Consider the following 26,661-nt stretch of genomic DNA (forward strand, 5'->3'; position numbering starts at 1 on the left):
TCACCACTGTAACATCTGAGCATCTCCCATGTAAAAATCGCTAGCATCAGCAAAATGCCTAGTTGACTTCATGGAGCATCCAGCCTCAAGGGTGCTGAGCACTTGAAAGCCAGGCTCCACGCGTCTCATTTTCCAAATGGTTCAGCTCCCATTCAGGCCTGCTCTACATGGGAAAGTGTTTTCTGGTATAACCTGTGGGTGAATTTAAACTGATGCAGTAATCCCTTTTGTTGGAACATCTTCTGTAGGTGAAGGAGACAAGCTGAAACTGAGAACCTTTCCTGGACTTGAAGACAAGTTCTGTGTAAGCTTGAAAGCTTGTCTCTCTCACCTACAGAAGTTGGTCCAATAAAATTATATTACCTCACCCGCCTTGTCTCTCTCATACCCTGGGACTGACATGGCTACAGCAACACACTGCAAATAATAACTCCTAGCTCTCATCATTGGTAGATCTCAAAGCATTTCACAAGGCAGCTCAGTCTCATGATCGCCATTGCATAGCTGGAGAAACTGAGGCAAGCAGATGGGATCAGACTCACCCAAGGTCACAGAGCAGCAGATCCAGGATGAGAACTCCAGCCTCCTGAGTCTGGTCCTCTATTCGCTAGGCAACACTTCTCTAGTCAGCGCTCTAGTCTTGCTCCAGGAATCTGCAGCTGTGCCAGCACACTACTGGGAAGCTTTAGGGTAAGGGTGGGAACATCGGTCAACTGGATGGTGAAGTGGGTCAAGTGTAGGCCAGGCATAGCCAGCTGGGGTTCCCTAATCCAATTCTAGAAGCCACTGTATTTTAGTAACAACATGGTCTGACATTGTCTCCTGTTGGGCTAACTCAGCACCCTCTCCACCAGTACCGATTCACTGGGACCGCATTGGTCAGACAGTTGGCAGAGGAGGCCAGTTAATGGAGGGGAGATACAGTGAGTGGGGGGTTATCCCCAGTCGCTAGGATTGTGTAAGCAAACAGGAAGGAAGTGCTGGGGGGCGAGGGAAGAGTAGGGAGTCAGAAGGAGAGCAGCTGCAGGCAGGGCCTGCTGCAGCGTTCCCCAGACGCCAGTTGGGCTGGGAAGCTGGCTACAGACTGTAAATATAACATCTGATAAAGCAGGGTGTGGAGTGGGTGTTGTCGAGGACTCGAACCCCAGACGGCACGGTTCGTTGTCTGACCGGAGAGAGACAGGCAACACCAGCAAGGTCCGAACTCAAAGCTCTTTATTGAAGAGTGCACACAACAATAGAGAGCGGCCCGTCTCCAAAGAGAACCAGCCAGCCTCTAAGTAAAACTCATAGGTTTTTATAGACAGTCCCATCGCGTCACAGATTTATTCATAAAGCAGCCCCCCCCATATTAGTTAAAATCCTCTTTCTCTATATGCATGCACATCTACCCACCTTATTGTAGATAACTTTTAGCAAATCGTAGTGCTTCAGTAACTTTCTTATCGGTATGGGTGTCAACCAGGAGACGAGGAGTTAAAACAGACATAACACAAGAGCAGGGAGTGGAAAACAGCGCCTCTGTATCTCAAGGACTGTTCCCAGCACATCTGGTACAAAAATGCAGGAATGCAGGTCTCCCCGTTTTTCTCACTCTCTGTAACTTAAACACATATTCCTTCATTCTACTTTCAGAGACTTTCCCAGGAGCCTCTCTTAGCCTGACTTTGGTTCGGTTGGCATAACTGCCTCCTGTTTAGCTTTTCACACCTAACAATCCCCCCTTTGTCCCCAGAGTGCCATAGGGGAACTCTTGGGACATACTGGCCTCTGTAGGTAGTGACTGGGTACCAATCACTGGTTGGTAGGGCACAGCTTGGTACCTAGCCAACAGCCACATCTTAACATAACATACAAAACTATTAGGCCACAAACAATTACAACGGCACTGCGAAGCAAGTTATGTAACCAGCCACCTATATCTGGAACCCAACTGAACAAATTGCCCCACCATGAGTTGACTTGCTCTCCTCCATGGTCTTTTGCAACTTGCATAAGGTGGTTTGCTCTTTCCCAGGTGGCGTTTAAACATCCGGAACATATACACAGCATTCTTGCCCAATTAATGCACATGTTCCTCCTTGAGAGGCCAGCAAAATATCTAATGCCAAGTGGTTTTGAAGAACCATCTGCCTTAGGTTTTTTTGTTCGGTTGCCAAGTCTACCAAGGCATCGGTAGTAGTATTTGCCATCATCTCCAACACTCCCTGAAGTCTCATGACTCCTTCCCCAATACTCAAGTGGCACCTCCACAGGCGAAGACAAATCCTGCACAAGCACCCGTCCAGTCATTGAGGGCACACCAAGTAAGGGGGCGAGAGTCATTTGCATCTTCCTCAGCCCCTCTTACATTTCTGATTTTCCCTTTAGGGTGACGTGTGCGATATACTACAGGTGGTTCTAACCAAGCCAAGTAGCAGGATCCACTCCATGAAGGAGGGAGGGCTAAGTATGCCTTGTTACCACACACCCAGTATACTCCAAAAAGGGTAGGAGTGACTTTGGACCAGGTATTATTAATACGTTCGTACCATCCGGTCCAAGATGGGAGGAGGGAGAATTTAGCCGCGGAGGCGTTAGAGGAACATAAACACAAAGTATGAGTTGGCAGGTTATACCCAAGCATTCAATTTATAACGTAATGCTCAATCAACTTATGATCTTTATACAAAAAATGTTTTTCCCCATGCAGACTGCACTTGTTACCCGTGAATCTATACCATGCGGAGGTGCAAGAGGTTGCCCCATCCAGGAGAGAGATATTAGGACCTCTTTTACTCCCAAAATGAGTGCCATTAAAGTAGGCTGTGCACTCACTATTACCCAAAGCTATTTTCCCTTCTCTTAAGAGGCACCATTGACCAACTCGTTTCCAAACTATTAGATACCTGCTTTCAGAGATGCCGGTATCAGCCCAGGTAATATTTCAATTGCCTGAAGAATTCTTCCAGGACGGAGTCCAGGTCATATTCATTGCACTAAGGGGAATAGGAACCATGGGAAGAACTTTTTGGCTATGTGCTGGTATTAATGAGCACACCCAGCATGAAGTGTTTTGTAAGTCTGGCATACGAGATTTCATTTCATGGGCAAGACATATAAATGTGTTAGAACTGTGTGATTCTATAGTCCCAACCCCCCCTACAGATCAACAATACAAGAACCCAGCTTAGAGAACGGGGCCATCCTTCCCTGAGAGGACACCACCAATTCAAGGTTTTTTTAGCTGCAGCCAGAGCTTCAGGTCGCCCAAAGGGGTGGCAGTCCATTTGTCTTGAGCACAGATGTCGTCTGCTTCTGATTCACCTGGTTTACAGTGGGGTGAAAGTGCGTAGCTCCCTCAAAGTCCGACGCTGTCTGCTTCTGGGGAACCTTTTTCCAGGTCAGGTTCCCTAGCAGTGCAATACAGGTTAGCTCTGTCAGTGGACAAGGGAGAGGTTAAAAGAAAAGGAGTACTTGTGGCACCTTAGAGACTAACCAATTTATTTGAGCATAAGCTTTCGTGAGCTACAGCTCACTTCATCGGATGCATACTGTGGAAAGTGTAGAAGATCTTTTTATATACACACAAAGCATGAAAAAATACCTCCTCCCACCCCACTCTCCTGCTGGTAATAGCTTATCTAAAGTGATCACTCTCTTTGCAATGTGTATGATAATCAAGGTGGGCCATTTCCAGCACAAATCCAGGGTTTAACAAGAATGTCTGGGGGGGGGGGGGAATAGGAAAAAACAAGGGGAAATTACCTTGCATAATGACTTAGCCACTCCCAGTCTCTATTCAAGCCCAAGTTAATTGTATCCAATTTGCAAATGAATTCCAATTCAACAGTTTCTCGCTGGAGTCTGGATTTGAAGTTTTTTTGTTGTAATATAGCAACTTTCATGTCTGTAATCGCGTGACCAGAGAGATTGAAGTGTTCTCCGACTGGTTTATGAATGTTATAATTCTTGACATCTGATTTGTGTCCATTTATTCTTTTACGTAGAGACTGTCCAATTTGACCAATGTACATGGCAGAGGGGCATTGCTGGCACATGATGGCATATATCACATTGGTGGATGTGCAGGTGAACGAGCCTCTGATAGTGTGGCTGATGTTATTAGGCCCTGCGATGGTGTCCCCTGAATAGATACGTGGGCACAGTTGGCAACAGGCTTTGTTGCAAGGATAGGTTCCTGGGTTAGTGGTTCTGTTGTGTGGTATGTGGTTGCTGGTGAGTATTTGCTTCAGGTTGGGGGGCTGTCTGTAGGCAAGGACTGGCCTGTCTCCCAAGATTTGTGAGAGTGTTGGGTCATCCTTCAGGGTAGGTTGTAGATCCCTAATAATACGTTGGAGGGGTTTTAGTTGGGGGCTGAAGGTGACAGCTAGTGGCGTTCTGTTATTTTCTTTGTTAGGCCTGTCCTGTTTTAGGTGACTTCTGGGAACTCTTCTGGCTCTATCAATCTGTTTCTTCACTTCCGCAGGTGGGTATTGTAGTTGTAAGAATGCTTGATAGAGATCTTGTAGGTGTTTGTCTCTGTCTGAGGGGTTGGAGCAAATGCGGTTATATCGCAGAGCTTGGCTGTAGACGATGGATCGTGTAGTGTGGTCAGGGTGAAAGCTGGAGGCATGTAGGTAGGAATAGCGGTCAGTAGGTTTCTGGTATAGGGTGGTGTTTATGTGACCATCGTTTATTAGCACTGTAGTGTCCAGGAAGTGGATCTCTTGTATGGACTGGACCAGGCTGAAGTTGATGGTGGGATGGAAATTGTTGAAATCATGGTGGAATTCCTCAAGGGCTTCTGTTCCATGGGTCCAGATGATGAAGATGTCATCAATATAGCGCAAGTAGAGTAGGGGCGTTAGGGGACAAGAGCTGAGGAAGCATTGTTCTAAGTCAGCCATAAAAATGTTGGCATACTGTGGGGCCATGCGGGTACCCATGGCAGTGCTGCTGATCTGAAGGTATACATTGTCCCCAAATGTAAAATAGTTATGGGTAAGGACAAAGTCACAAAGTTCAGCCACCAGGTTAGCCATGACATTATCGGGGATAGTGTTCTTGACGGCTTGTAGTCCATCTTTGTGTGGAATGTTGGTGTAGAGGGCTTCTACATCCATAGTGGCCAGGATGGTGTTATCAGGAAGATCACCGATGGATTGTAGTTTCCTCAGGAAGTCAGTGGTGTCTCGAAGGTAGCTGGGAGTGCTGGTAGCGTAGGGCCTGGCACTTCACCTTGTCCTTTCCCCTGCTGTCCAAAAGGAGGAAAGACAAAAACCCAGAAGGAGGGACAGGCTGATCAGTAGTCGAAGTGAAGTCATCTTGAGGTGGGGGGGTCGTTTTGCAGTAAGAAGCATGGGTCCAGGCAGTCAGTCCTTGGCACTTCACAGCAGTGTGGGTAGTTAGCAGGACTTAATAAGGGCCTTTCCAGCATGGGGCCAGAGTAGTCTTTCGTTGATGGACCTTTATGTAGACCCAGTCACCTGGTTTTAACAAATGGCAGGTTTGCTCAGGATCCTTGGAGCAGGACTTCTTTCACCTGTAAATACAGAGACCTAACACATTTCATTAATGTCTGGCAGTGTTTTGCAGATCTCACAGCTGCTTGGGCACATTCAAGCTCCCTTCTTTCTTGGCTGTCAGCCAAATCCTAGCTGTGAGTGGTGTCCTTGGGCAGGCCAGCATCTTATCTTTGGACCGAGCCTCCCAGCTACAGCGTTGAATTAGCTCATCCTCCGTTCTTTTTCTTCTCCCCTTCTTGGCTTTTATTAACCTGCAAAGGAAACTTTCACTTTCCACTCACACACCTTTGTTCAAAAATGAACACATATACATTGCCCATTATACAGCACTCTAGTCTTATTGTTCAATGTATGGCAGATACACCCTTCTAGTAAAATGACTTTATTACGGAGCTTTGGAGCAACAAGCCAGGACAAGCACACCCACTTTTGAGGAGTCCACTTGGTACAACCTCTGGTGTCCAATAGCTTTCCTCCCTCCCCAGCCCTCTGGCTAGCAATTTGAGGTAGCCAGAAGGATCCCATGTATAATATGGGGAGTGGGTTAACCTTTCATGTCCTTGCTTCCAAAGACTGTTGGTGTGTGAATTTTAACAATTTTTTTTCAATTAAAAGATCTGGCCAATGAAATTTATTTTTCTTTCTTAAGCAAATGTATTAAACTTTAGTATATTACATTTTCCTGATATTATCCAAACACTTTGTATTCCAAGTTGAATAAAACAAGTATCTGCATTTTAATTTAACCCTTCTATTTAGTTTTAAACTAAACTGTCCTATGAAAAATTAAACACAGCAATTCTGGCCACAAGACAAATACCACAAGACAGGACATAGAACACAGAACAGAATTCCTATTATGCCAGTAAATTCATGATATGTTGAATTGCTTTTCATCTGGCATCAGTTTTCTCTGATTTTCTGAAAGACAAAAAGAACATAGATCTACCCCTTCTGGGCAGTCAGTCATTGCTTAAAATATTTCCTTTTTATAAAAATACCCTTGTTAATTGCAGGCAAAACAGAGGAATTACCCATATTTTCTTAAAAAGAAAAGGAGTACTTGTGGCACCTTAGAGACTAACCAATTTATTTGAGCATGAGCTTTCGTGAGCTACAGCTCACTTCATCAGATGTATACCGTGGAAACTGCAGCAGACTTTATATACACACAGAGAATATGAAATGTTTCATATTCTCTGTGTGTATATAAAGTCTGCTGCAGTTTCCACGGTATGTCTGTGTGTATATAAAGTCTGCTGCAGTTTCCACGGTATACATCTGATGAAGTGAGCTGTAGCTCACGAAAGCTCATGCTCAAATAAATTGGTTAGTCTCTAAGGTGCCACAAGTACTCCTTTTCTTTTTGCGAATACAGACTAACACGGCTGTTCCTCTGAAACCTGCCATATTTTCTTGTATTTGTTTCATAGGCAGCCCAGGTTTCAGTGGCTTTTACCTTATCAGTTAGGTAATTTACATTAAAACAAATGCTTTTCGGCTTGCTTTTGGACCCACAACTTAAAGATGTTTACTTTTAAAAGGGCACAATAAACTTTACCAGACTTTTAATTGCCTTTTACTTTTAACTCCTGTTTTCACAACACACAACTCTAAAAAGGAAAACACCAACTATTGTAGCCCCTTGGAGTCTAATAGGATCTTAATTAAATAGCATTATATATTTACATTCCTTTATACATTTGGGCGGTTAAGTTCCAATAAAACCCCTTATGTTCTTTTAGCTAATTTGACTAAATTTTTCATAGCCAAATGATTTCAATCACATAGTCTCTTTGCCTGGATTTATTTACAGACATTTCTTTGAAAAAAAGGCCCATTTTCCCTTCAGAATGGCTGCAAAGAAACCAAAAATTCTTTTTCTTTAGCATAATTCCCTCCAGCAATTACAGAGTTAACAGGTTTCAGAGTAACAGCCCTGTTAGTCTGTATTTGCAAAAAGAAAAGGAGTACTTGTGGCACCTTAGAGACTAACCAATTTATTTGAGCATAAGCTTTCGTGAGCTACAGCTCACTTCATCGGATGCATACTGTGGAAAATACAGAAGATGTTTGTTTTTATACACACAAATCATGAAAAAATGGGTGTTTACCATTACAAAAGGTTTTCTCTCCCCCCCCCCCCCCCACTCTCCTGCTGGTAATAGCTTATGTAAAGTGATCACTCTCCTTACACAAGCCACTGGCCCACCTTGATTATCATACACATTGTAAGGAGAGTGATCACTTTACATAAGCTATTACCAGCAGGAGAGTGGGGGGGGGGGGAGGGAAGAAAACCTTTTGTAGTGATAATCACCCATTTTTTCATGGTTTGTGTGTATAAAAACGTCTTCTGTACTTTCCACAGTATGCATCCGATGAAGTGAGCTGTAGCTCACGAAAGCTTATGCTCAAATAAATTGGTTAGTCTCTAAGGTGCCACAAGTACTCCTTTTCTTTTTACAGAGTTAAAGTCTCACTTTCTTTCCTTAAATCACTTGCTTATTTTCCAAAACGACACCCTAATCAACTCAGATTTTACCATTCCAAGTATTATTCCGGGATTTAAGTTTCCCATTCCTGTAATTATTTACTCCTTTTCTTTCACTATGCCCTCCAAGTTTCCAACCTGTTTTCCAATCTCTCTATCTGTTGCTAGCCCGCTTGGGCCCAATCCTGTTTTTCTCTCTGAACTGTCCCTTCCATGAGCACCAGCTTTGTTCCACTACCAATTTCACAAGGAGGCTGGGCTTCTTAACTAGCCCCCAGCCCTCCTGGTCTCTTCTCTTAAATATTCTCACTCACAAGGGCTACCTGAGTCCTCCCCCATGAGGCTTGTCACCTGGACAGAACACACGGCCAATTGGCGGTTTAACTATTTAATTTCCTCTTATGGCAGACACACTGTTGTTACGGCATATGCTGAGCACAAATGGTTAAATTTTGACAAGTCTCTGAAGGACTGGTACTTGCTTAGCCAGTGCTTCCTTTTCTGCCTGGAAGTCCTGTCTTAAGGCTTGCAACTGGTCCTGGGCATAGGTCAGAAAGCCGAGGGTAAGCCGGAGGAGGGGCAGAAGCAGGCATAGCACAGAGCGGGGCTGGAGACCCCTGAGATGAATGAGAAAAGGAGGAGGAAAGAGGACGTCCTTGACTCTTCTATACAAACAGCTTTGAAAGCCATACGTCCTTCTTTTGGCTTATAATTATACCATACAAACAAATAATCCATTTGTCCCGGTCTAAGATCGACCAAAATATCTCTTAAGGAATCCATCCTGTCTGTGGAAAAAGTTCCACAGGCTCGCCAATCTTGTGCAGGAGGTCAGACTAGATGATCATAATGGTCCCTTCTGACCTTAGTATCTATGAATCTAGTCGGGGACAAATGGGTGGTGAAAGCTGGCCATTGAACCTGACATAAATTATTCATTTTTGATTTAGTTAACCCAGAAGTTCCAGTGATTCCCTTCCAATCTCTGAGTATCAGAGACAACGGGGCGTCCCCCGGGCATTTACTGCCAAATTGTCCCATCCTAGGTGGAAAGGGGACTCAAACCCACAATCCCCAACTCTTAGTATCAAGCAATCGCTTACCTCTCCAGGGACTCAAACCCCGAAGACCCTCTCCAGGGACTCAAACCCTGAAGACCTGGATCTGGAGCCTACTCAATGGGTAGGTGGATGTTGCTAGATTTCTACGGGCTTCAGCTGGTTCACAGAACACACCTGATCGCCGACGCAGGAATCAGATAATTGGCAAGGCTCCTTGAAGCCGGAGGATGCGCGCTGCGTTGCTTTTAGAGTCTGATCCTACACTGGAGAGTCAGACGGGTCCCGGCGGAGTTGCCAAATTGTCAAGGACTCGAACCCCAGACGGCACGGTTCGTTGTCTGACCGGAGAGAGACAGGCAACACCAGCAAGGTCCGAACTCAAAGCTCTTTATTGAAGAGTGCACACAACAATAGAGAGCAGCCCGTCTTCAAAGAGAACCAGCAGCCTCTAAGCAAAACTCATAGGTTTTTATAGACAGTCCCATCGCGTCACAGATTTATTCATAAAGCAGCCCCCCCCATATTAGTTAAAATCCTCTTTCTCTATATGCATGCACATCTACCCCCCTTATTGTAGATAACTTTTAGCAAATCGTAGTGCTTCAGTAACTTTCTTATCGGTATGGGTGTCAACCAGGAGACGAGGAGTTAAAACAGACAAAACACAAGAGCAGGGAGTGGAAAACGCACCTCTGTATCTCAAGGACTGTTCCCAACACATCTGGTACAAAAATGCAGGAATGCAGGCCTCCCCTCTTTTCTCACTCTCTGTAACTTAAACACATATTCCTTCATTCTACTTTCAGAGACTTTCCCAGGAGCCTCTCTTAGCCTGACTTTGGTTCGGTTGGCATAACTGCCTCCTGTTTAGCTTTTCTCACCTAACAGTGTGATCAGTTATTGAGGTTGGAAAGGACTCTCGGGACCACCCAGTGTCACATCCCATGTGCTGTGTCTCCCCCCCCAGCTTGGGTGGGAGGGATAGCTCAGTGGTTTGAGCATTGGCCTGCTAAACCCAGGGTTGTCAGTTCAATCCTTGAGGGGGCCATTTGGGGCAAAAATTGGGGATTGGTCCTGCTTTGAGCAGGGGGTTGGACTAGATGACCTCCTGAGATCCCTTCCAACCCTGATATTCTATGATTCCCATGTCACCTGGCAGGGTAGAGGGCTGTGATGTCTGTCAGGGGCAGGCTGGGATACCATTCAAAGAGGGCAGAGTTCAGGCTATGGGGCAGGGCCAGCAGACTTCTTAGCTGTGCATTTCCTAGCCTTCAGTGCATTTTACCATAGCTCTGCCTGTCCTGAACTGCGTGGTTTTACAGGCCCAGACCCTCGACCGGTATTTAGACTGCTAATTTCCATTGATTTCAGCCTCTGAGGGTCTGGGTCATAGAGTTTAAGGCCAGAAGGGACTATATGATCATGCACCTCACAGGCTATTAAACTTGACCCCAGATACCCCTATATTAAGCCTAGGAATCGAGGTACACTTGCTATTCTGGAAGGACACGGCGGCCCTGCTGCTAGCACTTAACTGCAATAACAAAGTTTTGGGGCAGTGAATTTCCATTGTTTTTGGAGGAAGTGGTACTACCCCCAGCCCCGCCCACTGGGGTGGGCCCCAGGCTCACCAGCAGCTGTCCATGGTTGTACTACCGTGTGCAAGGAGCTCACACGCTCTCAGACAGGAGTCCCTTCCATGAAGCACTCTGCATCTCCCATCTGGGAGCATGGAAGCCACTTGCACACAATATCAATTTTGTATCCATGTAGGGCTCTACCTCTGGGGTAGTGTCCTGCCCCATTTGCCTCCAGCGAGGTTAGACATGATGCCCCATCTCTTAAAGGGAAGCCTGCTATGTTACCTTTTTTGGGTCTGGAGCCTAAATCAGTGAGATCCTGCTCTAGGCATCTGCCACAAGGATGGGTCAACATCAGCCCAGCTGCCTCCAACCCACCCTGCATGGGCTATGTAGGAGTTTGGCCAGCCCCATACCGAGACCCTTCAGGACCAAAGCAACACCTAGATCAGAGAGCTGCACTCCGTCCTCTTTATAAAGTTCAGCCTTCCAAATTAGCTCAAGCCCAGAGCACATCCCCAGGTCTTTCCCCTGCTAGGTGGATAACAACTATGCCTGGTGTGCACTCTTGGGGTGCCAGCCCTGGCAAAAGCAGGGCATGAGCTGCCCCTAGCGCCTGCCCCGTCTGCTGTGCCAAGGCAAAATCACATCCCACCCTGAGCCCAGCTGCAAGCCCCTGACTGAAGTAGATGCTGTCTTGCAAGCCCAAAGCATGATGCTGAGCCCGCAAATCCACATCCCCAGCCGTGGGCATGCTCTAATGCATTCCGTATAGACATGGAGATAGGTGTCGTGTTTAAAACCTGCAGTGCTTATGGCCCACCACCTGCGACATCTCTCCTCAGGTGGCTCCACGTACCACTTATAGGCCCTGGATCACCTGCGTCCTGTCGCCTGGACCTCTGACTTCCCCAGACCAGCTGGGTGGCCATGAGCGGGAGCCATGTTCTCCTTGTGGCTAGCGTGAGTGACAGCCCCTTCCTAAGCACTGCCAGAAACTGGAATTTGGTTAGGAAGGAACGGTCCCTGAGCAGGAACAGGGGACCCTCACGTACCTGTGGTGCCCATTCAGGACACGGGTCCATCTCACCGGAGCAGAACATGTCATATAGTTCCAGTGCGTGCCCCAAAGAGCCCCCTGGGCTAAAGACACAAGCTCACTGGCCCAAAAGAAAGCCAAGAGAAAGGCTGCCTTGAAGAGAACAGCTTCACCCTGACAAATGGCAGATCTGAGGAAGAACCTTGGCTAATTGCCTGTGGATCTGCCAAGTCACTGGCTTCCTGTCCCAGCAGCTTGGGTCTGACCCTCCAGCATCCTGCCGACCATGAATCCCTGACCGGGGTCCGGATAACCCTCAGACCTGGAGTAAAAGGCCACCCCGCATAACCCATTAGCTATTGTCATCTTCCATTAGGCTTTACGGAGCCCTGGCTCTCTCCCCAGTGTAGCCTACAGGGTTAACTGACCTAACTTAACCCACTCGGCCTTCTGCGGGGTGGACACCCTATCCCAAAGAGACAGATAGAAGAGGCTCCATTGGGAGCACAACGCACAGCTCCCATGAAGCACGGCCCATTTGGGGCAAATCGGACTCCATGGAGTGGGCTGCGCACCCCCATGCCCACGGAGAGGTGGAGAAGAAACCCCTAGTGGAGCCATCTCCCCCAATGCAGCAGTCTGGTAATGAGAGTTCAGTTCATCCAGCAAGCGATGGGCGCATTTGCGCTGGAGCCAGCCAGGAAACACCCAGCTGGCTGGAAGGATTCTGTCCTGGCCCTGATGTGCGTGAGCCCAGCTGGCGTGCAGTGAGGTGGGTACACGGAAAGCCGTTCCTGGCAGAGGCTAGTAATCCAGGCGCTGCCTGGGTTGAAGCCCCTGGGATTCAGGCCCCCCATCGAACATGGGGTTCAGGAGAGCTGCCGTCCAATTCCCCGTTTACACTAAAACCAGAGCTGAAGGCTGTGTCATGCTTTGGGAACATGGCGCCGTCTTGTGAGTGCTAGGGAGAGAGGGACACGAGGCCCCAGGGTGATCCATCTCTGGGTATGGCAGAAATTTGAGCAGGAGAGCAGCTTCAGCTCTATAAAAGAGGGGTCACTGAGGGGCAGGGGAAGGGCTCTGCTGAGGCACGCCCAGCAGAAATAAGATATCACACCCAGATCAGTTCTGCTCCTGCACAGCCTGGGATACACAAGTTTGCACACCACCCACCCCCATCCCAGTGTTTGCACAATGCCAGAGCTGGGCCTGGCTTGTCTTTTCAACAAGCACCTTTCACAGGAGGACCCCTGCACTCCATGGGGAGGAGCAGACATACAGAGGAGACACTATTTTGTCAGGGGAGAAAGTGGCTTTTATTACCTGTCCCCTGTAAACGTGTTGGGGCTGTGGGACTTTTGAGCAGGGACAGCCAAGATCTCCAGAACTCAGTGGGAAGTTATGAACACAGTATACTTAGGGGTGGAAATGTCCCCATCTTAGATTCATAGGACCATGGTGTGAGAAGTGACTGCACGAGTCACCTAGTATAACCCCCTGCCGAAAGGTGGGATTTGTTAGGTCTAACCATCCAAGACAGATGGCTCCAACCTCCTTTAGAAAACCTCCAGGGAAGGAGCTTCCAGGATCTCCCTAGGCCAGCTGTTCCATTGTCCTACTGCTCTTGCAATTTGGAAGTTTTTCCTGAGATTTAATCTCAATCTGGTAGGTTGTAGTTTAAGCCCATTGCCTCTTGTCCTGCCCTCTGTGGCAAGAGAGACCAACTTTTCTCCATCTTTTTTTGTGGCAGCCTTTCAAGTATTTGAAGACAGTTCTCGTGTCCCCCCTCAATCACCTCTATTCCAAGTTAAACATACACAGTTCCTTTGCTCCTATGGCTGGCATTCCATCCCTTTAATCATCTTTGTCGCTTGCCTCTGGATCCTTCCCAGTTTCGCTACATCCTTTCTGTATACTGGTGACCAAAATTGGACACAGTCCTCCAGCTGAGGCCTACCCAGCGCCAAGTAGAGGGGTACTATCACCTCCCATGACTCGCATGCTATGCCTCTGTGAACGCAACTCAAAACTGCATTTGCTTTTGTGGTATTGCCAACCCCAAAGGTTCAAAACTCATGAGTCAGGCTCCCCAAAAATCAAGTGATTGGCTTTAAAAGAATGAGATGATGTAAAAATAATAGACGTGGTGTTCTTTTTATTTGCCTTCTGCTTTTTGAGCCTTTTGGATGCACGGGGGTCTCATTTTAAAGCTTTCCCCACATCCACGAAGGCTAGAACCTTCATTTTTCTTTAAGAATGAAGGCTGAAATCAGCACAGATCCACTTGACTCCAGGAGTTGGGCCTTTAAGGAAAACAATTATTATCATGAGACTCATGACAAAATCATGAGAGTTGGCAACAGCACTGCATTGCTGACTCATGTTGAGGCTGGGATCCACCACATCTCCCAGATCCTTCTCAGCCGTGCTGCTGCCAGGCCAGCGATCCTCCATTCAGGGTGGGATAGATGCGAGAGGGTCTCCGCAGTCTAAGGTCCTAACTCAGCAGCTCCCAAACGGTGGGTCATGGCAAAACAGCATCCTCCACACCCCATGACCTCACCTGCACCATACATGCGAGGTCGCGCTGTGTGGAGCATCCTCTGTGCTGTCTGGAGTCGCAGGAAATGGGGTCAAGCTGGAAAAAAGTTTGGGGACCACTGTCCTAACTACAGGTTTCAGAGTAACAGCCGTGTTAGTCTGTATTCGCAAAAAGAAAAGGAGTACTTGTGGCACCTTAGAGACTAACCAATTTATTTGAGCATAAGCTTTCATGAGCTACAGCTCACTTCATCCGATGAAGTGAGCTATAGCTCACGAAAGCTTATGCTCAAATAAATTGGTTAGATTCTAAGGTGCCACAAGTACTCCTTTTCTTTTTGTCCTAACTACGTTGAGGATGTCTGCACTAATGTAACTATGTAAATGTGCAAACTCCCAGCTAAAGTGGCATCAGGCTGAAGCAGGATTTTAACCCATCTCACTGCTGGGGGAAAGGATCCAGCGTCTATACTTGGCCTGGAAAGCTCATTCAGTCTTGCTCACATCTCAGAGGGACAAAAGTCACCTCCAGCATCAGCCCCAGATGTGCGACCCATTGCCAGCATAGGCGCAGGAAATAAGGGTGTGAAGGGTGCTGCAGCACCCTCAGGCTCCCAGCTGCCAGCCCCATGCCCAGGGTCCCAGCTGCCACCCTGCACCTGAGGTCCTGGCTACCACCCTGCGCCCAGAGCTTTGATCCTGGCCTCAGCTCTAAGGGGGGAGGGATGGATAGGAATAAGGGGGCTGGCTTTCAGCACCCCCACTATTAAAAATGTTCCAGTGCCACTGATTGTCAGTGCCGGGGGGGTTCCATTTTCACTTCCCAAAGTGCCAGTTTCCATGCCGTGCCAGCACCGCAGCTCCCCGTCTCATCCCAGAGGAAGCCAGATTAGGGATGACGGCCAAGAGGACCAGTGAGGCATTGTCCAAAGGCAACAGACTGAGAGCACACCAAGAGACACTCGCCCCAGTGTGGTTTGCAGAGGAAGCCTAAAGAAATTGACTTTAATCCTCCACTTGAGAGGAAGTTTTGAACCCTGCCAGCAGCATGGGGGGCCCTGGGGCAGAAGGGGCGGGGCCAGCAGGCTAGCCTCCCCGAAGGGGTGGTTCACCCGCTGCCCATGCCTTTGATGTAAGCAAACCATCTTCTCTGTTAGAAAAAAGGCATTTTTTCTCTCCCAGCAGTGGCAAAGGGGCAGGTAGAGCTTGGTGGGAAGACTGTGATTTCCCTGCCCCCGTCAGAGGCAGGAGTGGAAGCCCGGTCGAGTTGGGAGTACCGCAGTCCCCAGTCCTGGGCCTGCAAGGTGTGGCACTGGGAAGGGAGGTACTGGTGGCTGGGAGAATGAAGCCTCCAGCTCTACACTGCCACAAAACTCTTGGGCTGCGGGGCGATGAAATTGCAGGGTAGATATTAGGGCTCGGGTTGGAGGGGGACGGTCCCAGAGCCCCAGCTCCAGCCTGAGCCCAAATGTCTACGTTGCAGTTTTGTAGCCTCACAGCCCGAGCCTGAATCAGCTGGAACAGGCCAGCCACGGGGGTTTCGTTGCAGTGTAGGCACCTGCAGGGGCCAGCTGATACCCAGAGGCAGCTTTTCCCAGGCGGAGGCCCTCATGCCCTGTTCAGTTCCGGGTCCTTCCCTGAGGTCCCCTGAACGGTTACTTCTCCCTCTGGTTCTGAGGGAAGGGGCGTCCTAGGTTACATGCCAGGCCCCGGTCCTCTGCAGGCCATGTTGGGACACATTGGGAATTTTCCCTTGCAATTGGATGGGAGGGGGGGATGAAAAAAATAGGTTGACAACTCTACAAATATTTCTTTGGCCAGTGGCTCCTCTCCTGGAAAAGTTTGCTTTTTCCTGGAAAACTGAAAATTGGAAGCGGGGAAAAAATCAGTTTTTGGTTTAAAAGAATCAGTTTTCAGCAGGTTTCCTTCACCCCCACCCCCCGCACCCCCTCAAAAAAAGAAAAAAAGGCAGTTTTGAGTGGGCGTGAACTTGTTGGTTGTAGTTATTCAACAGAAAGTCAACATTTTCTGCTGAAAATTTACACCAAAAAACTCCCCCACCAACAAACCCTAGACATTCTCTGCCTTTTCATTGTTATCAACTCCTGTGACTTTGTTACGAGTCTTGCCAGATTTAGCATTTTCCTTTAGCCCCCAGCTGCTGCAATCGTGAGAGAATCCATTTTCATTTAAAAAGAAATGTCTAGCCCTCAGGTCTGCAGGGAATAGCTTAAGAGGTGACCTGGTTATAACCCTAAAGGCAAAGAACCCAGTGTTTATTAGGAAAAAATTGCATGCGGTTTTTATGGGCCTTTCTTTCGGAACTGGTTTCTAAGCACATGGGGTTGCTCATCATGCTGGACTACAACTCCCAGCATGCCCTGCTCTCTGGGTTTGGGGAGAGAGAGAGAATCTGGCAGGGTGCTGGTTTTGATGCCTTAGCAGGGCGCGGGGGGGTTGTTCCAGGCCAGGCTGCCTATGGGTCCTGCATAGAGAAGCAGCCCCAGACATTCCTGTCTCCCAATGATCACCCCTCTGTCTGACAGGCAGGGCTTTGGAGCTCCCCCGCCAGTGCTCATTCTCAGCATCTGGCATTGCTGCTCGTGCTCAGCCCAGCTTGGGGGCTGCTTCCATGTTGCCGTGACGAGGCCGAGCTGTGGGGTTGGGACTGTCAAAAGGTGCACACAAGAATCATAGGGTTGCCCACCCTCCAGGATTGTCCTAGAGTCTGGCTCTGGGAATTAAAGATGAATCTTTAATTCAAGACTATGTCATGTGATGAAACCTCCAGGAATACATCCAACTAAAATTGGCAACCCTAAGGAATCAGGCATTGAGCTTTGTGGAAGTCACGTATCTCAAAATCTCTCTCCCGGTAGTAGGGCTAGATAATTCCAATGCCGCTCTATGCCTCAGTTTCCCCCTTCTGTATAACAGGCATAACAAAACTGATCTTCTTTGTAAAGCACTTTCAATCTACGGATGACAAGTGCTCTGGAAGAGAGAGAGAAGTAATGTTATTATAGTTAGGGCTTGTCTACGCTTGGAAATTTACCCAAATAGTTCTTCTGGAATAGTTATATGCCCCGGAATAAAAGCGTCCACATAGGGGGCTTGTACCAAAATAACTATTTTGAAATAGCTGTTTTGGTATATTCCCAAGCAAAGAAGGGCCCTAAATGAACTTCTTTCTCCCAATACTCCGTGCTGATTAGGCCTCAACTGGAGTATTGTGTCCTGTTCTGAGCGCCACATTTCAGGAAAGATATGGACAAATTGGAGAAAGTCCAGAGAAGAGCAACAAAAATGATTAGAGGTCTAGAAAACATGACCTATGAGGGAACATTGAAAAAAATGGGTTTGTCTAGTCTGGAGAAGAGACGACTGAAAGGAGACACGATAACAGTTTTCAAGTACATAAAAGGTTGTTACAAAGAGGAGAGAGAAAAATTGTTCTCATTAACCTCTAAGGATAGGACAAGAAGCAATGGGCTTAAATTGCAGCAAGGCCGATTAGGCTGAACATTAGGAAAAATTACCTAACTGTCATGAGAAAAGGAGTACTTGTGGCACCTTAGAGACTAACCAATTTATTTGAGCATGAGCTTTCGTGAGCTACAGCTCACTTCATCAGATGTATACCGTGGAATACATGGTATACATGGAATACATGGTATACAGTTTCCACGGTATACATCTGATGAAGTGAGCTGTAGCTCACGAAAGCTCATGCTCAAATAAATTGGTTAGTCTCTAAGGTGCCACAAATACTCCTTTTCTTTTTGCGAATACAGACTAACACGGCTGTTCCTCTGAAACCTAACTGTCATGGTGGTTAAGCACCTGAATAACTTGCCTTGGGAGGTTGTGGAATCTCTATCACTAGAGATTTTTAAGACCAGGTTAGATAAACACCTGTCAGGAATGGTCTAGATAATAGAATCATAGAATCATAGAATATCAGGGTTGGAAGGGACCTCAGGAGGTCATCTAGTCCAACCCCCTGCTCAAAGCAGGACCGATCCCCAGTTAAATCATCCCAGCCAGGTTTTTGTCAAGCCTGACCTTAAAAACTTCTAAGGAAGGAGATTCCACCACCTCCCTAGGTAACGCTTCTCAGTGTTTCACCACCCTCCAAGTGAAAAAGTTTTTCCTAATATCCAACCTAAATCTCCCCCACTGCAACTTGAGACCATTACTCCTTGTTCTGTCATCTGCTACCACTGAGAACAGTCTAGAGTCATCCTCTTTGGAGCCCCCTTTCAGGTAGTTAAAAGCAGCTATCAAATCCCCCCTCATTCTTCTCTTCCGTAGACTAAACATCCCCAGCTCCCTCAGCCTCTCCTCATAAGTCATGTGTTCCAGTCCCCTAATCATTTTTGTTGCCCTCCGCTGGACTCCTTCCAATTTTTCCACATCCTTCTTGTAGTGTGGGGCCCAAAACTGCACACAGTACTCCAGATGAGGCCTCACCAATGTCCAATAGAGGGGAATGATCACGTCCCTCGATCTGCTGGCAATGCCCCTACTTATACATCCCAAAATGCCATTGGCCTTCTTGGCAACAAGGGCACACTGTTAACTCATATCCAGCTTCTCGTCCACTGTAACCCTTAGTCCTTTTCTGCAGAACTGCTGCCTAGCCATTTGGTCCCTAGTCTGTAGCGGTGCATTGGATTCTTCCATCCTAAGTGCAGGACTCTGCACTTGTCCTTGTTGAACCTCATCAGATTTCTTTTGGCCCAATCCTCCAATTTATCTAGGGCCCTCTGTATCCTATCCCTACCCCCCAGCCATGAGTGCAGGGGACTAGATGACCTCTCGAGGTCCCTTCCAGGCCTACGATTCTATGAATCTATGAGTCAGAGGAGACGATTTTGACCCTTTTAAAATAATTTAGAATTAAGAAAAACTAAAAGGGAAGGAAATTTTTAGACAAAAAGCCTCTTTGAAGCAAAAAAATTGTAAATGCTTTGATTTTCTCTGGATTTTTTTAAGGTTTTGATTTACTGGCTGGATGGGCCCATGGGTCTGATCCCATGGGGCAGGGATGGGGAGGGGGGATGTTGGTAGATAGACAGGTACAGAGGGGTGCCCTTGGTTTAGGTCCTCAGGCAGTTTCGATCATAGCTCCCAGGAATTTCTGGGATCTCGGGGAGGTTCCTCTGGCCGGGTTTTCTCCCGGGGCCCCATCTCTGGGACTGTTTGATGAGGACGGGGCGCAGTGACCGTGCTGAGATCTGTCTCACGGCCTGTCTCCTTCTCCCTGCAGAGCTCAGCTACCCCAAACCCTCCATCTCCCTGCGCCCCAGCGGGGGGTGGGGTGGGTGTCACTCTGTGGGGAGCCGTGACCATCCGATGTCAGGGTTGACACCAGAACATGAGGTTCCTTCTGTACAAAGTTGGAAACCCGAACATGCTGCAGGACGTGGGCTGAGAACGTGGGGACGTGGCTGAGTTTCCCATTTGCAACCTGAGCTGGAGAGAGAGAGCGAGCTACAGCTGCCAATATAGCACCAAACCAGACCCGCCCGTCTGGTCAGAGCCCAGTGACCCCATGGAGCCGGTGGTAGCAAGTGAGGGGCCCAGCTCAGTGTCCCTGCTCCCAGCCCCACACCCAGCCAGACCCTTGGGGAGGCTCTGCATCAATGGGATGCTCAGAGCCAGGCTCTGCCCTGAGCCCTGGGGCCCAGCAGAGGAGACGCCCAGCCAGGGAGAGGGGACAGAGTCACCCAGCCGCTTGAGATTCGAGGCAGAGGGAAGGGGGATCCCTGTCCCCAGGAGGAGCTGCAGAGCAGGGGGCCTTTACCAGTAGGATGCTCCCCCAGGCTGCCCTTGCTCTGGGGACGCACAGACCAGTCAGGGCCCAGGGATTGCCCAGCCAGCACCGCCCCCCAACCACAAGAAATACCCCCCGTCCCGGGAATGACAGTGATGATTGATGCTGAATTGTGGGAGGGGCCAATCACTGAGTTGCTGTTCAGATCCCCCCGCAAGAGCACACGACCTGGTCTCAGATCCCATCCCCATGGGCACACGCCCTGGTCTCAGATCCCCGAATAGGCACACACCCTGGTCTCAGATCCACCCCCATGGGAACATGCCCTGGTCTCAGATCCCCCCACCCCACCCATAGGTACACACCCTGGCTTTCTCACCGAGGAAGAGGACAGTGAGAGCAGATGCCATGATGGGGGCAGCAAGGGACCCCTTAGCGCTGCCACCAACGCCCCGATGCCCAGCTCTACTGAGCCCCAAATGAGGCACTGAGCCTGGGGCTGCACCTACCAGAAGCTGGCAATGGCTCATCTCTTCCTGTGTCCATCACACATTGTCTAATTTGCCGGCCAAATCTAATGCCGCCAAAGTAAGCAGAGGGTCCCTGAAACACCCAGGAAACCTGGTCACTGTCAGCCTGGCCAAGCATCATGCAGCTTGCAGTTTGCCTATGTCTCTGTGGGGATGGGGGAGAGGTCACCCCCAATGTACTCTGCACGCTTGGGGATGGTGCACCAGGCTGGGCGTCAGGAGACCCACAGGGTCTGGTCTTCAATCTTCGACTGACCACTATTTTCACGCAGATTAGTCTCCTCCTTGTTTTAAATGCTGGGTTCAAACCAGGCTGGGAGCCATGTAGGTAAAATTAATACGTGACTATGCAATTAAAGGATGGTGTTGTAATGCACGTGCACAAGCGGGCAGAGTTAAGGGTGTTTGGGAAAGCATAAATATGGCATTTTCCGCTGCTGAAGGGTTTGACTCTGCAGCCTTCCCTCTCAGCCTGCAAACCTGCCCACGTGTGACACGAGCCGTGTCACCACATGAGGTGCGGGCGCAACGGAGAATACCTGGGTTTGCTGCCCCTTGCACCATAGCTGAGCGGTGATGGTGGCTTTATACTGTAATACCTGGTTCAAAGGGTCTTTTCTCAGCATGTGAATTAAATAAACCAGGTTCAAAAGAAAATTGGAAAAAGAGAAAAGGAGTACTTGTGGCACCTTAGAGACTAACCAATTTATTGGTTAGTCTCTAAGGTGCCACAAGTACTCCTTTTCTTTTTGCAAATACAGACTAATACGGCTGTTACTCTGAAACCTGGAAAAAGAGAAATTCCGTCCCGTGCCCACAACAGAGCACTAGCCGGGAGAGACCCAGGGACCTTCTAATGCTCCTGCAGGGACCCTGCCCCTAAGCTGGAGGAGAACTGTCAGTGGTTATGTGGCCAGGCCCCTAGAGACAGAGGTGACACAGGCTTTGTTTATACAGCCATTGGCTAGAGGGTAGAAGAAAGCTGAGGATCAGGAAGCTTTGACTCTGTTCCCGGCTCTCAGAGGGGAGTGGGGTCTAGAGGTTACAGTAGGGGACAATGGGAACTGTGGTGAAATAGGAATTTCTGTAACTTATTTTATCTCTGACCTTGGCTTGGTAAACGCTGACACCACCCAAATGCAAAAAACCGGAACCCAGGGAGGAGCACTTGGGAATTCCTCCCTGTGGGGTACCCTCAAGCCCTTTCACGCACACCCCCCCAAAGAGCTGAGAAAGAAAACAAAGGAAATTAGCTGTGACTATCAGCTAATCAAACAACATGCACAAACCTCTTAGGACACCAAAAATCCAATTCTGTTCTTAAAAAAGGTAAATTTTATTAAAAACAAAAAGAGAAAAAATACATCTGGAACTTAGGCTTTTTGCTAGATCTTAAAAGGAACAATTACAAAAATAAAGCACCCAAAACAGCATTCTTGGGGGTTCAGTTTAAAGGTTACAAGCAAACAAAAGCATCAGGGATTAGCACAGAAGAGATCCACAAGCCTTAAAAGATAAACAGAAATTAACCCGATTGCATCTAGCTAAACATTTTGATTTACTTACACCTTGGAGTTGTTAAATGTAGTTCTAGATATGATCTGATGATTTTCATATCTGGTTCAAACTTTACACAGCATTCCTGCTGCCCCGTCTCTTCATCCCAGAGAGCGACAAAGGGAAAGTTTCTTTCCCCATTTTAAAAAGTTCTAGACTTCCCATTGGCTCTTTTGGTCAGGTACCCACTTTTTTTTTCTTTACCTGGGGGACTTTTTAACCCCTTACAGGTAAAGCAAGTAAAGAACAGCTACCAAGGGGGATTTTACAGCTAACTGGCTGGCTGGGTGTCCATTGTGAAAGTAGAATGAATTATATTGAAATTATAATTCATTAAAGAAATGCTGCTTGAAGGGTTTGTTGAAATATAGTTGTCAGGAAGAGAAACATTAAGGAGTGTGAGACAATGGGTCCTCAAACTAATTAACTTTGAGCTCCTACTGAGCTAGGAGATTGGTAAACGTTAGTATGCAAATAAGATATGTATGTATATTTGTCAGTTTCTGCTTCCTTTTGTCTCTTATGTTAAACTGGCTTTGGCTTAGCTGTATAAATAAGTTAGCTTGTGCCTCAGAGAGAGGCTCACATATCTGGGTGCATTGGCAAAGTGCTTTGCTAGTAAACAGAGTGGTCTGATAAATTTTGTGAGTCTTGAATCTGACTTTGACACCATCAAAGGGAGCTATCCCCCCACTTTATTTATCACAGAAGCCTATGTGTGCCTCAGTTTACCCTATGTGCTGCAGCATTATGTTGGGGGCAGAGAGGGTGTTTGCTCTCTGCAGAGGCCCAGAGACTCAGCTGTCTAGGGCTAGGCCAGTGGTTCTCAACTCTGGTCCACTGCTTGTTCAGGAAAGCCCCTGGCGCGCCGGGTCGGTTTGTTTACCTGCCGCGTCCGCAGGTTCGGCCGATTGCAGCTCCCACTGGCCGCGGTTCGCCACTCCATGCCAATGGGGGCTGCAGGAAGGGCAGCCAGCATGTCCCTCGGCCCATGCCACTTTCTGCAGGGGGTGAGGGATAGCTCAGTGGTTTGAGCATTGGCCTGATTAAACCCAGGGCTGTGAGTTCAATCCTTGAGGGGGCCATTTAGGGATCTGGGGCAAAAATTGGGGATTGGTCCCCCTTTGAGCAGGGGGTTGGACTAGATGATCTCCTGAGGTCCCTTGTAACCCTAATATTCTGTGATTCTATGATTCTATGGCCAATGTATTAGGAAGAGAGCCTGAAACATAAGTTCCTGTATCAGAGGCCTGGTACGAGGCAGGCCCTGCTCACAGAATCTGGCAAGAACGGGGCTAATAATGCAGAAATACACATTCCTAAGAAGTGCTAGTCACAGAGTGCTCATGCAAACACATCCCAAAGATATCAAGTGGTACCAGAACATCTCAATATCAAAAATGGTACAAAAACATTCCCCAAGGTTAACAGGAACACACTGAGCCCTCCTGAAAAATAAGGTCAGAATGACAGTACGTAATAAAGATGTTTTAATCAAACCAACATGTACAAGGTAACGGGTAATAACTAGCCACATCATTGCCCTTCCCTCACGCTGGGGCTGCCAGGCTGGAGTGGGGGGAGGATACTTGCGGGGGGGGGGGGGGGGTCACCTCACCTAGCCTCTGCCCCTCCTCCATCTGTGGGCAGCCTCAGCCAGGATCAGCACCAAGGCCAGCAGGACCCCAGTGCCCAGGGGCAGAGGGATGATGTTGCCCCAGGTGTAATCTGGGGGTGACAAAGAAGGAGTGGGGCATCAGCAACTGATCTCAGGGGGTGGGGTGAGGAGTCATCCTCCAGCTAGAGCCACAGGGACAACCACCCCTTTTCTGCCCCCCAGAGCAGAAAACCACCATGGCCCCGTATGCCCATCCACCCCCTTTGATCCAAGCTGACCAGTCCCAGACTCCTCCAGTATCTGTCTGTCTGTTTCTTACATGGGTAACCGGGTAGAGCATCAAGTGACCTTAAAACAGCTCGGTGAGGGGGTGTGCTGACCCCACGTGGCCCTGGGAAGGGCCAATCAACCCTGACACCTGTTGTGGGTGCCAGGCTGGAATGGGGGAGGCTAAAAGAGGGAGCACCCGATCTGTAGGGGGCTGGCTCAGGGGAAGCACAGAGTAAGCTGGGGGCGAGCAGCTGCTTGGGAGTCTAGGTGAGGAAGACTGCTCCCTGGTCAAGCCTCCATGGAGGGAAAATAGATGGGGGACCTGCGGATGGTCTCAAGCAGCGGGTACTCAAGAACCCCAGAGGGGCTAAGGATTAAGCCCAGCTGAGGCAAATATTCCTTTCTGTAGTGTTTTGGGCTGTGACTTTGGTCTCTGCTACCCCACAAGGGGATTAGACTTTTATAATGACCTTCCCGGGGGGTGGGGGGGAGCCACATCAGCCATCACAGAAGGCCAGAACACAGCTGGGGAAACCGAGGCAGAATGTCTCTCGCCACAAGCAGGCACACGGAGGGCAGGGTGGAGCTTATCACAATCTAGTCGCATAACAATGGGCTTTGGAAGTTATGATATTAGGCTTGCACCGAGATACAAAATATTTGTAAATAAACATCACATGCTTAAGGAATATTCAGAGTGACACAGACAGAGGAAACAGGAGTTGGTTAGAAGCTAACCAACATCTTCTACAAAACACTTACCCTTCCAGCAATCCACCTTCTTCTTAATGTTTCAAGAACAAAGACTTCAGAGTGTTTGTAGAAGAAAATATTTCCAGTAAGAATATTTCTAGCAGCTTTTGAATAGGTTTAAACCAGAGGCTTTTTCTTGCAAAGAGAGTAAAATGAAACTATTTTACAACTGAGTTTATGGCTCTGGTAGCATTCATAGCATCGCTCCTTATTGCATATTTACATTCTTCTAAAGGTAGGACTTTTCTAAAACAAACATTTTGCAAAGGCTGTTGCTTGAGATAAAACCTTGATAGCTTATCACAGGCAGCTGTGTTGTGAGTTTTGCTAAAACCAACTTGTTGGTCTTTTTTTTTTTTTTTTAACCATTCTGCTCTAAATTACAAACTTTACAACTTGTAATTACAACATCATCCGTTAACTATGTTCTACAAAGCGCAGATTGCAATAACCAATGCTTTTATACAGCTTTCAAACCACACAGAGTAAAAGAAAACAGTATAGAAAGTTGGATGAAGGGAGAAGTTATAAAGACTGCATTTAATGCTCTGAGGTTTTATGGCTCAGGAAGGTTTATCCTCTTTTGACACTAGTTGAAAGAAGGTAGATTTCTTAAGAATCACCTTAGCTTGAACATTTCATATAATTATGAAGCAACTGAAAACCTGTGTGGTTGTTGTGAGCAAGTGGGGGGTTTTCTTGGTTTTTTCAATGGTTTGCATGCAGAGGTGGGGTAGGATGCAGTTTCCCTGGGTGTTACTGGTTTAACAAGGTGGTGGGAGAGGGAGCTTGTTGTTACAGAGGGCCAGCAATGGAACTTGGGACCCCAGCCAATGGCCTGGAGAATGGATACCCCAACGACTGGTGACCTGGTGGCCCAGCTCGGGAATCACAGTCAGTTCTGGCCAGTGGGAGGACAATGGGTTGCGGAGAGAGGACCTGGGTGACCTAACCAGCTGGTTACAGCCAGAGGGGTACAAAGGATGGCTGAGAGGAGAGGAGGCCCAGGCGACCCTGTTTACCTGGATAGAAAACCATGGACAGAGGTGGGGCTTCGGGCCGGTGATATCAGATGCTGAGCTAGGAAGCAGGGGGGCTCGGGACTGGAGAGAGGGAGCAGGCAGAGCCCACCTGGATGCAGAGGAGACTTGGATGTGCTGTCCTGAGGGAGGCCAGGCCTGAGGGCCCAGAGCGTTTCCCATGCTGTGTTCAGATGCTCAATAAACCCTTCTGTTTTACACTGGTTGAGTCGCTCCGGTCTAGAGATCAGGGTGGCATTATTCCCTCTGGGAGTGGAGGCCCCAGGAGTCCAGAGCAAGTGGACTCCCTGAGGGGCCCACAGAGAGAGACAGGAGTGCTAAGGCTCAGAGAGGTGCGGTTCCAGGAGGTGGAGGGGCTTAACCCCCGAGAGAGAGTGGACCCCTGAGAAGGGCTGTCACACTGAAGGGGGTTCCCCCCAGGGACTGTACGGGCCAAAAGTGAGCACAACCTGTGAGTCCGTGGCAGTTATATCTTCCAAGCATTGTTGATATAAAAATAATTGTAAGTATCTCTTAAAATGAAGTCTCTGGCATGTTTGGAATGGCCTAACATCAGAATAAATTATAATAATTACATGAACAACCATTTCGGTATCAATACCGAGGTCTAGCGCCTAGGGTAATAGACGCCTATATAAAAAAAAGTCCCCAAAAATGGGACTGTCCCTTTAAAAATGGGACATCTGGTCACCCTACTTCTGGCAGTCAGCATGGGGTTCCATCCCTGACCAGCTTGGCTAATAGCCACTGATGGACCTATCCTCCATGAACTTATCTAATTTATTTTTTAACCCCATTATATTTTTGGCCTTCACAACATCCCCAGGCAAGGAGTTCCACAGGTTGCCTGTGTGTTGGGTGAAGAAATACTTCCTTGTGTTTGTTTTAAACC

The 26,661-nt window shown here is 48.1% G+C and overlaps 1 protein-coding gene across 4 annotated transcripts; it reads right to left on the reverse strand.

Moving 5' to 3' along the window:
* Window positions 1–1,198: 1,198 nt before the first annotated feature.
* Window positions 1,199–24,879, reverse strand: LOC125627952 (uncharacterized). Of its 4 annotated transcripts, none has more exons than XM_075122552.1 (3): window positions 24,739–24,879; window positions 3,748–5,758; window positions 1,199–3,416 (listed from the first exon to the last, which is right to left on the reverse strand). In XM_075122552.1, exons 2-3 carry the CDS (start codon window positions 5,103–5,105, stop codon window positions 3,341–3,343), a joined length of 1,434 nt encoding a protein of 477 aa, XP_074978653.1. In that variant the 5' UTR covers window positions 5,106–5,758; window positions 24,739–24,879; the 3' UTR covers window positions 1,199–3,340. The 4 variants fall into 4 exon arrangements, with proteins under 4 accessions (XP_074978653.1, XP_048688558.1, XP_074978654.1 ...); XM_048832601.2 differs by lacking the exon at window positions 24,739–24,879 and adding an exon at window positions 9,105–9,733 and having other exon boundaries at window positions 3,748–5,524; XM_075122553.1 differs by lacking the exon at window positions 24,739–24,879 and adding an exon at window positions 9,105–9,733 and having other exon boundaries at window positions 3,748–5,540.
* Window positions 24,880–26,661: the final 1,782 nt, after the last annotated feature.

This window comes from Caretta caretta, chromosome 23 (genome assembly GCF_965140235.1).
Source record: "Caretta caretta isolate rCarCar2 chromosome 23, rCarCar1.hap1, whole genome shotgun sequence".
In the NCBI taxonomy this organism is placed as follows: Eukaryota; Metazoa; Chordata; order Testudines; family Cheloniidae; genus Caretta; species Caretta caretta.